The sequence below is a fragment of the Emydura macquarii genome, unplaced genomic scaffold (genome assembly GCF_026122565.2).
Source record: "Emydura macquarii macquarii isolate MOO-44397 ecotype Brisbane River unplaced genomic scaffold, CSIRO-AGI_Emac_v2 contig_3470, whole genome shotgun sequence".
Taxonomy (NCBI): domain Eukaryota; kingdom Metazoa; phylum Chordata; order Testudines; family Chelidae; genus Emydura; species Emydura macquarii.
The window spans coordinates 233,874-248,054 of NW_027133607.1; the positions used below are offsets into that span (position 1 = coordinate 233,874).

At 43.0% G+C, this 14,181-nt stretch overlaps 1 protein-coding gene across 1 annotated transcript in view; it reads right to left on the bottom strand.

The window, feature by feature from the left end:
- The window catches only part of CAMK1D (calcium/calmodulin dependent protein kinase ID), a 298,770-nt gene that overhangs the window by 41,239 nt on the left and 243,350 nt on the right, over positions 1-14,181 (bottom strand). Inside the window, exon 5 of the mRNA XM_067534910.1 lies at positions 12,900-13,026. Within this exon, the coding sequence (XP_067391011.1) occupies positions 12,900-13,026 (127 nt within the window). The remainder of the gene's footprint in view (positions 1-12,899; positions 13,027-14,181) is intronic.

The following is a 14,181-nucleotide window of genomic DNA, read 5'->3' on the forward strand; positions in this document are numbered from 1 at the left end:
AGTCAACCCGTGGAACATCTTGCCAGAGGATGTTGTGAAAGCCAAAACTATAACGGGGTTCAAGAAAGAACTAGATCAATTCATGGAGGATAGGTCCATCATTGGCTATTAGCCAGGATAGGCAGGGATTTCTGTTTGCCAGAGGCTGGGAATGGCCGATGGGATGGATCACTTATTAATTACCTGTTCTGTTCATTCCCTCTGGAGCACCTGGCATTAGCTGCTGTCAGAAGACAGGATACTGGGCTAGATGGACCATTCATCTGACCCAGTATGGCCATTCTTACATTGCCTGAGATAGTCTTTAAGATCTTGAATAAAATGCTGAAAAGCACCTAAGTGTCTTAAGAAAAGCACCTAAGTCCCATTTTCAAAAGTGACAGGCATGTAGGAGCCTAAATCTCATTGACAGTCAATGGGACTTGGACTCCTAAATCAGTTTTGAAAAAAGGACATTGGCTATGGCTTTCAAAAGGGGCTAGTGATTTTGGGTGCTCCAATTGTTGGGTGCCCAAATTGAAAGGCCTTAAAGATGTCCGATTTTCAGAAAGTGTTGAGCACCCATCTTCTCAAAAATCAGGCCTATTTAAGTTGTCTCAAGCCAAAAATGAAGATGCTTAAAATTTCTAGTTACTTTTAAACATCTTGCCTGTAGGTTCCTAAGTCACTTAGGTGTTTTTGAAAATTTTACTCCTTGTCTTGACTAGGAGAAAAGTGTTTTTTAAAATCATGTTAGCTAACTCCACTTGAAACACCTCTTAGCAACTGGAATTTAATACCTTTAAAACTGTGCTAGCCTGATGGGAAGAGTGTCAATGGAACTATTTACATGTTTAAAATGAAGCATGTGCTTGAGTACTTTGCTGGATTGAGGACAGACTGCTCAATACCTTGCAGGACTGAGCCCTAAATTCACTCATTAAAGAAAAGAGAATAATGTAATTGTCATATGAACAGATTGAAATTTGAGAATCCGCCTTAAATAAGTAAAAACGTAAAATGTTCTCTTCGGAAAACACCCGAACTGAGTTTAATTGAGTTAAATTATCCTAACAGTTACGGTTTCACTGTAGGACCAATATCTCTGACAACCCTCCTGTAAGAATAAGATCTTCTCTGAACTGTTTATATTGATTTAATCTGTAGTGCTGGCATTTAAAAGCCAAGTTAATGTGCTAATATACTACTGGTTTTACGCATTGGACACTCACAGACCATTTCAGATACATTCTTACTTGATAAGTAATCATCTACCTTTCAGAAAGAAAATAGTGATATTTATCAAAGGAGGTTAACTATAATTACACATTTTGTTTGCTTAGCAAGTGATTGAAGCAGGTAGAGAGCAGTTCAGTGTATCACTTACCAGCACTCTTTTGTAATGAAACTGAGGCCATGTCTACACATACAGCACTGTATCCACTGCAGCATGCCTGCGGAAGATGCTCTATGCTAATGGGAGACTTCTCTTCTGACGGCATTAAAATCCACCCTCACAAGTGGCATAAGCTATGTTGGTGGGAGAAGCTCTCCCACTAACACAGCGCTGTGCACACTAGCACTTATGTCGGTGTAACTTATGTTATTCAGGGAGTGGAATATTCACACCTGGCAACATCAATTTTGCCAACGTAGGCAGTAGTGTATTCTGAGGCTATGTCTACACTTAAAATGCTACAGCAGCAGAGCTGCAGTTGGGCCATTGTAGTGCTTGAGTATAGACACGCTCTACAGAGATATGAGGGGTTCTCTTGTCATTGTAGTTAATCCATCCCCCAAGAGGTGGTAGCTAGATCAACAGAAGAATTCGTTTGTTGACCTCGTGCTGTCCTCATTGGGGGTTAGGTCTCCATAGCTATGTCTCTTGGGGGTGGGGGTCACATCCCTGAGAGACATAGCTATGCCGATGTAAGTTTCCAGTGTATACCATCCCTAAATTAAGCTCCTCTTTTGTCCCACCTACTAGAGGGCTTGATCCTGTAAGGTGCAGAGTCCTGCTCCCACCGACTTTGATAGAACTTGAGTGCATTCATCACTTCTTTTACACTGGAAGCTGTTTGGGGCAGGAACTATCATTTACTACCTAAAGTTCAGTTAAAGACTTGGGGGGAACCTCGACCTGCTAACTTGAGTTAAAACTACAAACTGCCTTGTCTTCACTAGGATTTGACTTCGTGCTAAGAGCCCGCCTTTGTTGACCTAGTGAAGACAAGACCACAGTGTTTATACAGTGCCTAGCACAATGGAATCCCTATTGGGTTGGCTTCTGGGCCCTACCACAATATAAATCCTAAATAATAATAATAGATATTGATAACCTCACAGACCTGAGCCCTTAGTTCCTTTTGCCTGGAGTTATTCAGCCATGTGTTCCCAATGGGTTTAAGAATGAAGTGGTAAAACAGGCAATTTCTCATTAAAATCAGCTATAATACCAAAGCACTGGCTGTTGTACCTATCTTTAAAAGAGGCACTAGGGATAATCTTTGGAGTTACAGGCCACTGAGGCTTACTGCAGCACCAGGTGAACTAGCAGAAACAATAATTAAAAAGAGACAGTTAATCAACACCTAGATTAACATGATGTGATAGGGACTAAAACCAGGATGGCTTCTATGAAGGAAAACCTCACCTCTCCAATCTACTAACATCTTTTGAGTGAGTCAGCACAATAGTGGATAAAAACTAGCACATATAACTTATTTGAATTTCAAAAGGCTTTTTCACATGAGACTATTAAGGAATTTAACTAACTATGATATTCAGATACCATGGTACTGGGTGCAGTATAAGAAGCTAACCAGAACAGTACTATCATGGATCAGAAACTGGGGAAGAGACAGGAAGCAAAGAGTAAGAATAAATTACCCATTTTCAGCGTGCCAAAAAGCTAAAAGTTTTACAGTTCACTGTGTCAGGTTTAGGGGCAGAATTGGCCCCTAAAACTGTTAACCTTTGCTCACTGACTTTAAGTGTTGTGGTTTATGATGTACACTGGTGTAAGTCAGATCAGAACCAGGCCTTAAAGATCTAAAGCTGGCTATATAATAACAATACCATTTGACTTTTGTACAGCTCTTGTCATCAGTGGATCTCAAAGCAGGTCACTATCATTACCACCATTTTACAGAGGAGGAAACAGAGGCACAGAGAAGTGAAGCAACTTGCCCAAGATCACCCAGCAGGCCAGCAGCAGAACCAGGAACAGAAGCAAGGTCATCTGAGTCCCAGTCCAACACACTATCCATTAGGCCACACTATCTCCCTTGATACACAGTTGAATAATAATTCATTTTGTGTCGTGGGGACTGGGGAGGAAGGAAAGTTACATTTATGCAGGGCCATTAGGCTACTGCTGAAAATTCTGGTGATACTTCAACCCAGGAAAGCTGTTTGATGTAGGCAAATTGCAGAGAAAATATGCAGATGTGCAATCAGGTGTAGCACAAGCAGTGGACTAGTGGCAGGCATAATCATGGTGACTGACGGCACAATTTCACTGAGCTTGGAGGATGTTGTCTGGGCAACCAATGACGGAAAAGAGACAATACTAAAGAGGAGCTAGCTTCTACCGAAGAGGGGGAAAAAATGGAACAAAACTCTAAATATGTTGCAAATGCAAATTTGTCTGGTCTTTAGGAATTCTGCAAGTGTGCTGTGTTGGCTCACACCATCTGAGTCAGAATCAACATAACCCGTGTTATGAAGCAGTGGGGTCTATGGCCTGAATGTAGGCTGATTTTGAATTGTAGAGAAGAAAAGAGAATGCGGGTTTAAAAGGGTAATGGCTGCTGTAAAGCAAACACAAAATTAGAAAGGCAGATATGAAAATATAACTGTTAGAAAAGAATTATTCCCATAAATTTATAAAGATAAAAACAACGGGAGTCCTGTAGCACTTTAAAGACTAATACATTTAAATTCTGCAGGCATAAGAAATTAAATGTGTTAGTCTTTAAAGTGCTACAGGACTCTCGTTGTTTTTGCTGTATACAGACTAACACGGCTACCCCTCTGGAACTTATAAAGATAGAAACACACTCTGTATTATCCAATGACTCTACACAAAATTGTGGAGCTGGGCGTATGTGTGAATTTTAATAAATAATATCAACAACTTTGATCACTATAGTACTTTCCATTAAATATTTCCAAGAGCTTTACAACATTTATGAATGACTCGTCATGACACCTCGGTGCACTGGGTAGGTATTATTTCCATTTTCCAGATGGAACAACAGAGCAGTTTATGTGACTTGCCCAAAGACACACAGGAAGTCTGTGAAGTCAGGAATAGAATCCAAATCTTTGGACTGTCCACCCTGAGCTTTAACCACACAACTATAATCCAAATGTAATGGAGGACACGGAACTCATTCAGGTAACAGAGAGTTCAAATGAAGAGGGGAGCCATTTGTGTTAGCTGACGTAACGACTTGAGCATGTAAGTCTGCATGTGCTGAAGCCTCTTGAAATCTACAGTGCAAAGACTTGTGCACATAAGGCACAAGTATCCTGTATGAGGATATTTAATAAGTAAGATTCAAGTGTCAATGTGCACGATTATAATGAAAACCTGACATAAAATGAACATAGGTAGTGAGGCAAATAGTCCAATAGAGAAAGAAAGATTGGGAATGGCTCTCAAAGACACAAGACTTATCTACCATAAGGAATACGGCTGCACCACATCCTGCATCACCACCCTCCTAATAGAGGTCAGATAATCAAGTCATCGCTTCGATGATGAGCTGCCTTAATCTACCAGGGAGACCTAATGCTGTGGTTGGAAAGTACTATCATCAGTAAGATAATAACAAAGTATGGAGTCACCTCGGTAGGGATGGTGGATCAAAACCCAGACAGTGAGTGATCAAAACTCCCTAAGTGTCAGTTAAAGTGGCAGAACTTTTATTTATGTGACCAGAAGAGCTTTATTTCCAGAATATCAGTTCTTGCCTCCATATGTAAATGGAAATGTTAAGAGGCAGCATGAGATTATTCTCTGCCACATAGGAGTCAGACTCCCTCATCTTCAGCCACTCTTCAACAAACAGAAGCTTAAAATTGATGTTTCTTACAGACTCATTGTTTTTGATCAGTGGCCCCTGGAAACATTTTAATTAAGAGAGCTGAGCAGACTACATGAAGAATGATCAAATGTGCTGGTTTAGCTCTTGCTCAATTCCTCTATCAAGCTGCAAAAACAAGGTCTCTGATTCAGCTTGATTAAATAAAGTAGGGTTCAGAATGTAACCTAGTGCAGGCTATCTCATGTTTCACAAAGTAATAAGAGATATAAGGCTATGATTGCTGCAAAATGATCAAGACAAAAGAAAATCTGTTTCTCTTTCCAACGTTACCAAGATAAAATCTTGTGTATTTTGTGCAATATAGAGATAATGTGATTCAATGGATTTACACCAGGATGAACCTGCCTCACTGTGGCATAGGCTCTGCTCTGTTATATTCAGGGTTTTATACCAGGCTTATCACTATGGGATCTGAGTGATTTCTATTTCCTCCTAAATGTATGTAAATTCAGGTGATTTGGCAGTCACTAAACAAAAACGGCAGTGCCCAAAGTCATTAAACTTCCCATGCGGGTTTCTAAACAACTGGAAACAATGCACATAGCAGAGTGTTAAAAACACTTTGCATGGGGCACAAGAGCACACCCATATGGGTCTGATTGCAGGATTAAGGCCTTCGTATATATTCATTTTAACGTAGGATGCCAGAGTAGAATGGAAAGACATCCCTTACTATCCTGCTCCCATGAGATTCAGAGCCAAATTAATATTTGGCATAAACAGGTGCAACTCAAACCAAGTGAACAGAATTGCACCCAGTTACACTACATCATGAATTTGATTCCCATTTTTTAATCCAAAAAAAAAAAAAAAAAGACTGCAGAAGAGTAATAGGAAGAGGAAAAGGATGCCTAGATTGAGTTTAAACACCTTTACGGTGGTTTTATTGCACAACAGATGAATAAAGTAAAGAATATCCTGCCCCTTTAAAAACACAAATACAACAAGGCTTCCCTTAGCCAAGGTCCAAAGCAAAGGTACTTTCAATGAATGGTATGTGGCAGCTAGGCAGTGGTTAGCTTAGGGCAGGAGGCTAGCTCTCTGCGCTAGCCAGGCTTCAGAACCAGAAGGTCAGGGGACGAGATCAGGAACCTATAGTCAGATACCAAGAATCAGGCCAAGTCAGGAAACCAGGAGGTCAGAATCAGGAGACAAGAGCAGGCAGTGCTGGGGGAGCAGTCCAAAGCAGAGTGCAGCAGAGTTGTACAGAAAACTTCCTGTTCCTCCTTCTGGCTTAAGTAGGGAGAGTGGGCCAGTCAGGAGTGCTGGTGTTCCTCATGTGGGGATATGCACATTTTCTGCCAGCTCTCAGGTGTGCTCCTCAGGACCGTAGTCAGTTAGATACCAGAGCCTACCTCACTTAAGTTTGGAGTATAAGACTTCATGAATGATGTATTCCTGATGGCCCCGTACATGCACTGGCGGTGTGGCGGTGGTTGGATCCTGTGGGGAAATGAGTTCTCTGAGTATGATTTTAGGAGAGATACATGGAACCCCGGGTGGATTCTAAGGGATCAGGAGAGGTGAAGGTACCCTTGAAGGTAACTGGATGAATTTGTCATCAAATTTGATAGGGACTGAGGAAATGGTAATCAAGCTTGCGAGAGGGTCTGTCCATGCACAGGTGCTCCATTGAGAGCCATACTTTTTGTCCCACTGAACAGATGGGGCCCTTCTCATGACATTGATCTGCGTACTGTTTGTAGTATGCTGTTGCTTTTTCGAGGTATCCCCGCACTTTCTTTTGGATTTGATGGCTCCACTGTACCCAATTTGAAGCAGTTGCGTTAGAGGGGGTCATGGGCAGTTTTGGCTGAAATTGGGAGTGGTGCCTATAGGTGGCAAAAAAAAAAAAAAAGGACTTTGACCTATGGGTATGTGGTCACCATTATTATACATGAACTCTGCTTAGGATAAAGTGAGGACCAATCAGCTTGGTGATAACTGACATAGCATTGCAGGCACTGTTCAAGGATCTGATTCACCTTCTCTGTCTGGCCATTTGACTGGGGATGGCAGGTGGTGGAGAGGTATGTGTGGATCCCCAGTAAGTGTGGGGCCTAACGCCAGAATGGGAAAATGAACTTTAGCCCTTGATCGGAGGTAACATAATTCAGTCGGCCATGGAGACAGGCTATGTGGCTTATCCATAGCTGGGCAGTTTCCTCAGTGGAGGGTAGACTAGAGTATGAAATGAAGTGGGACATCATAGTGAAATGGTCTACCATGGTCAAAATCATCATGAATCTGTTGGATTCCAGTATTCTATGATGAAATCAAAGGCAATAGTCACCAAGGGTTGGGGTAGGGTTTCCAGAGGCTGGAGAAGACTGCAGAGTTTGTGGTGCGATGCCTTGATACAGGCACACATAGCGCAGGAAGCAACGAATGCCTGTGTTGTGGGTTGCATTCAGGGACCCCAGAAGAAACAGGATGATACCTCTGGGTTTTAGAAAGCCCAAAGTGTCCCGCCAGAGGGGTGTCATGATATACCTGTAGGATCTCCACTCTTGAAGGATCAGCTATTCACAAACATGGTTCTCCCCCAGGTGTTCTGTGGCTCCTTGTTTATAATGGCCAGTGCATTGGACAGAATCCCTGAGACAGAGGCAGAATGGATCAGTGTAAACAGATCCTGGTAGGACACCGCTTTAAGGAAGTTTCGAGGTTTGAGAATGTGGGCCAGTTCCTGGCTGTGGCTTTGGAAGTCAATACCATATTCTCCCTCTCGGGACAGGGCATCGGCCTTTCCATTTTTGGTCCCGGGGCAGTATGTAATGGCAAAATTGAATCATCAGACGAACAAGGCACAGTGGAACTGCCAGTGTTTCAAGGATTTGACCCTGTGCAAGTACACCAGGTTTTTATGGTCAGTAAATAGTTGATGTGGATGATGCACCCCTTCTAAGTAGGCGTGCTACACCTCAAAGGAGTGCCACAAGTCCCTGTGATTGCCAGAAGTTCTTTACTGAATATCTTGTAATTTTGTTCTGCAGGGGCAAGTTTTCTAGAGTAATAGGTGCATGGACACAGTACTTTCTCAGGCCCGTGTTTTTGGGAGAGAACTGCCTCAATTACCATGCTGGAGGTGTTGTATTCTATGACAAAAGCTTGTGTGACATCTGGGACCAGTGACAAAGGCAAGCTTCAACTATTCAAATGCATGCTGGGCCTCAGAGGATGAATGGAATTGGACGTTCTTCTGGAGTAGAGAGGTGAGGGGTGCAAAAATTTGGAATGAATTGTTGATAGAAATTTGTAAAACTCAAGAAACAGTGTAGGTTGCATACATTGTGGGGGCGCTGCCCAATCGCAGACAACTTGAACCTTGCGCAGGTCCATCTTGATTCTTTCTGGGGGAAGGATAAAGCCCAATACCTCTGTGGAGGTCTGGTCACATGCACACTTTTCAAGCTTGGTATAGAGACCATGCTGACATTTCAGACTTGAGACATTTCGGACTTGAAACATTTCAGACTAGTGCGCTGTTCAGGGTTGTCCAATATATCGTCCAAGGAGACCACCACATACCGATCAAATGTGTTTTGTAACACATTATTAATAAAATGTTGGAGGGTCACAGGGGCTTTTGTCAGCCCAAATTGCATCACTAAATTCAAAGTTGCCATGATGGGTTCAGAAGGTACTTGTCCATTCGCTCCTGGTCCTGATGCGCACAAGAATGTAGGGTCCCCAGATGTCCAGCTTGGTGAATATATGTGCAGCTCTTACATGGTCAATTAATTCTGGAATCAGAGGTAGTAACTGATTCCTGATGGTTACCTGGTTTAAGGCTCAGTAGTCAACACAGAGTCAGACATTGCCATCATTTTTCTTGATAAAGAGCACCGACCAACAAGGTTGACTTGCAGATGAACCCTCTGGCCAGGTTCTCTTGGAGACATTCACGTAGCAATAAGCTGGGGACTTATTAGTTGGAAGTGACAGAGGAGAAGAACTGGGTGTATGGGTTGATCATATGATGACTATGAGATGCCAATATGATGCAGCCTTGAAAAAGGCTAATGCAGTCCTAGGATGCACCAGGCAAGGTATTTCCAGTAGAGATAGGGAAGTGTTAGTACCATTGTACAAGGCACTAGTGAGACCTCATCTGGAATATTGTGTCCAATTCTGGACTTCCATGTTTAAGAAAGATAAATTCAAACTAGAACAGCTGCAAAGAAGGGCTACTAAGATGATCAGAGAAATGGAGAACCTACCTTATGAGAGACTCAAGGAGCTTGGCTTGTTTAGCCTTAGCAAAAGAAGGCTGAGGGGAGATATGATTGCTCTCTATAAATACATCAGAGGGATAAATACAAGGGAGCTAGAGGAGTTATATAACTTAAGTGCCAATGTGGACACAAGAACAAATGGACATAAACTGTCCATCAACAAGTTTAGGCTTGAAATTAGACTAAGGTTTCTAACCATCAGAGAAGTGAAGTTCTGGAACAGCCTGCCAAGGGGAGCAATGTGGGCAAAAAACCTAACTGGCTTCAAGACTGAACCTGATATATTTATGGAGGGGATGGTATGATGAGACTGCCTACAATGGCATGTAGCTGGCCTGCAACTGCTAGCAGCAAATATTTCCAATGGCTGGTGATGCGACGCCAGATGGGGAGGGCTCTGAGTTATCACAGAGAATTCTTACCCAGGTGTCTGGCTGGTGGGGTCTTGCCCACATGGTCAGTGTCTTACTGATCGCCATATTTGGGGTTGGGAAGAAATTTCCCCCCAGCTCAGACTGGAAAAGACCCTGGGGTTTTTCACCTTCCTTTGCAGCATGGGGCCTGGGTAACTCTCAAGTTTAAACTAGTGTAAATGATGGATTCTCTGTAACTTGAAATCTTTAAATCATTATTTGAGGACTTCAGTATCTCAGCCAGAAGTTATTGGTTTATTACAGGAGTGGGTGTGTGAGGTTCTGTGGTCTGCAATGTTCAGGAGGTCAGACTAGATAATCATGACAGTCCCTTCTGGCCTTAAAGTCTATGAGCGCAGCCAGCTACGGTCCTGACATGACATAAATCCGCCTGAAAGGTATGTTTGCTCCCAGCTGCAATTCTGTGGTGGCAGTCATAATCCCATTCTTCTTCTCAAATATGTCAGTGTGGTTGCAATGTTTAAGGGGGGAGTTCCAACACTGGTTCAGTGGGCATCCCTGCCTGGGTGACCATCTCCCCTTAAGCTCTCCAGGGCCCAGGCACTAGGGCAACTTCAGTTTGCTCCCGACAATACTGCCATCCGAATTCTGATAGGAAACTGAACTCCTGTTCTTGCCAGTGAAGGAGGGGATCATAATGGGTCAGCCAGGAGATGCCAAGAATGGGAGGGAAATGGGGAGATTGAATTTCACCAAATTGCAATATTTCTCCTGGATAACAGCTTCCAGGACTGTCTTCTTGATCATTGGAGCTGAAGACAGAGGGGAGCCTTCTTTACTTTCTATTAAGTCCAGAGTGGTCTCGTGTTGCAAAGTAATCTGCAGAACCCTGGCTGCCGCTGCATCTATGAAATTGTTGGCTGCTCCCGAATTGATGTGGTCCTGTTGGATGGAGATCCATTGGGACTCTCCAAGGATCCATAGCCGGATAGGCACCTGCACGTGGGAAACCCCTGCATGGAGCTGGGTGAGTGCTCTAGTCAGGACTGAGGTACAGGGGAATTCTTTTCTCAAAGAGCCCAGGCCAGTTTCCCTTACTGACTCGTTTCCCAGGTTCCTTGGGGCTCAGATGGGATAGGCAGAAATGGTGTGGCCAGGTTCACTGCAACAGAAGCATACATAGTGCAGTTGGCATCATTCTTTTTTTTCAGGTGGTCAATGAACCAGATCCACCTGAATTAGTTCAATGGGTCAAACAGGCACCGAGGCAATGGTAAGTGGACAGGGGGGCTGCAGATACCCTCCCTTTTCATCTCTCCGTTCCTGTAACTGATTATTTATGCAGATGATGAGGTCAGTAAAGGCATCCAGACCTGTGGGCATCTACACACGGGTCATTTAATCTTTGATATCCTCCCTCGGACCCCACCAGAACAGGAACTGCTGCCCCGCATCATACCAGTCTGCATCTGCAATGAGTGGCGGTAGTGTGAAACATAGGAAGCAATAGTACCCTGCCCCTGTGGAGTTGCTTTAGAGTGGCTTCGGCCAAATGGGCACGATGCAGGTCATTGAAGATTGCTGATATGTATTGGAGGAAGGCGTTCCAATTTGACAGAACTGGACTGTTACTCTCCAGCAAGTGGGGGGGCCAGTCCAACGCCTCCCCTATCAGCAGACTGATTACAAAGTCCACTTTGGCTGGGACAAAGGCGTAGGTCTGGGAACACAACAGGAACAGAAGATAACATTGGTTTATGAAGCCCCAGAACGTCTGGCGACTCCTACTGAATCACTCTAGTAGAGGTATTGTGGGTCGCTGTTCAGGGCAGAGCACTGTGGGCTGTGTCCGAAGCAAAGGGCTTTCCACATAAAGCTGGCTTACTTGATCCCACAGCAGCCGACTCTCTAAGTCAGCTGCACAACTTGGGTCTGCAGTGCTTGGTTCTCCGCCTGGAGGCAGGCTGCCCATTCGGGCACAGCCAGTGCCTCTGGAGGCAGCAGTTGGGATGCTAGTTCCACACTTCTCACACTGGGCCCACCCCCTTGGGGATGACTGTATGCTCTGCACAAATGGTTGGGCTGGGATGTAGGCAGCTGGGCCTAGTGGTTAGCATAGGGTTGGGTCCACACACCAGCCAGAGTTCAGAACCAGAATGTCAGGAAGTGAGAGCCAGATACCAAGAATCAGGCCGAGCCTAGAAACCCGGAGGTTAGGATCAGAAGACAGGTAGGAGAATCCAGTCTTTTTTGACCATACACACAACACTGTATGTCTGCACAGACACAAAGAACACTTACTTCTGGCTACTGAAAACCTTAAAGTTCATATCCTTCCTAGGTAAAAACACCAGGCTAAATGCATCCCTGGAACAGATGCCATTGTTTCAATTTAATTATTTAAAAGGAATTATACTAGAGATGAATTTTACCCTGTAACCTACTATAGTATCATAGTATTGGAAAAGCTACAGCTATTTTGCATGCTCCTCTGAAATGTAATGTGTGCCTTTTAAATAAAGTTTTTTAAAAAGATATCCTGCAAACATATTTTGCAGTGTTTGTTTAATTATACTTTTTAAACTATGCTGGTAAAAGGGTGGGAGAATTTAATTTGACCAGCAGTGCAACACAGAATCCTGGTACATTAACATCTTGGACTGGGCAAAGCATCAGAGCATATAAAAGGGAAATAACCTGGCACTTTCACAGGGGACTGGACTACATCTAGGGTTTTTCCATCTCTAATTTCTATGAGTCTATATCTCAATGTGGTTGGATGAGAGGTTTATTTGAGACCTCAGAAAAAATGCAGCTCATCCTTTTTACTTACTAATACTTCTCTTGGAAGGAATTTAGTAAATTTGATCCTTTATCATTAAAAATAAAATGATACCGTAGCTAAGGTATCTCAGTTTCATATGTGATTGAAAAAAGACATGGATTAAAAGGATATCATTCACATGCTTCCAGTTCAACAACAGGCACTGTCTTCAAGATAGCTCACCCTTCAAAGGAATCCAATTATAGAGCTTAATCCCACAACCCAAATTGGCCACGTTTGCAAAATGTTTCACCTACTATACAGAGTCACCAGAGAACAAAGAGCATTCCCTTATATTACCACCATTTTCACTTAGGCTTCTGTAATGTACCCTGGAATAACTGCTGGTAATTATGACCCAACCACTTACCAACATATCCTGGGGTCCCACAGGCTGTGGACATGACGTCCCCTTTACCCTCCATCTTTGACAATCCGAAGTCACTGATCATGATTTTGGATTCTTCATCCTGGCTATAGTACAGCAGGTTCTCAGGCTAGAAAGAAGTTTGAGACAAACAGTTTTTAATATATGAGTTCAGCAAAGAACAATGTTTGTTGGCTGCCACTTTACATTTATTATATTCAATTTTTAAAGTGAGAGGGGTTCTTCAGAACCCTCAATCATTTCCCCTAAATGTGAAATCATACTTCAAAGGCTGTACAAGCTAACCTATTCTTGTGATTGAGAAGGATTCTATGGGGAACCAATCAATGCTACTGTTAAGGCAATCTGCCAAAGAGGCCCTCCCCGTCAGATATTGCGTGTACCATCTCTGAAACCATTCCTTTCCTTTGATACTCCAAGCAGGAACTATGGCTCGTTTCTTTCTCCTGACCAGAGACATAAGGGGATTGACCTATATGCATAGGTCCTATATATAGTCTTTATTCTATGGTGCTAAAACACAAGGATTGGCTTATATGCAAGTATATGTGATAAGTACTATGTAGAACAGTCAAAACATTTTTCATAGATGCAGTAAAGGGTTAATCTGTAGTTTAAAAAATCTCAGTGATAGAGCATTTTTATATATGTCCTGTAGGAAATAAACTATGATAAAAGAGTAAATGCCATTAAAGTTAACAGAGTTACACCAATGTTGATTTGGCTCCAGTTGATTAGAAACAAAATTGCGCTCCTGAGAATAATGAACTAGGAGCCTGGTTACACTGGTGGAAATCAGGAGTCACTTCACTGAGCTCATGGAGTTGCACTGATGTTAATCTGGTTTGAGATCAGAATCATGCCCCAGACACCGATGTGCTACATTTTTGCTAATCTTCAATACATCTGCTTTTAATAATTTGTTATGTTATTAACAAACAATACAGCTCTAACTAAATACAGTGCATTTCTGGGCCGTGTAAGTTAAGGTTTTACCTCCTGGGGTGATTCCATTGATAAGGGTTTGAGCCTGCGAGGTGCTCAGAGTTCTCTGTGAGGTGCTGAGCACTGCCAACTCCCAGGGAAGTCGGGGAAGCTGTGGACAATCCGCACCTTCCAGGGCCAGGCCTTAAACTTGTTACATTTTACAGCACAAGAGGAGCAGCTTTTCGACATAGTATTGGAACAGTTTCTGCCAAGAAACTGGTACAAATTCCTACCACAAATTAACACATTTCTTCTATAAACCCATTATGCACTCCAG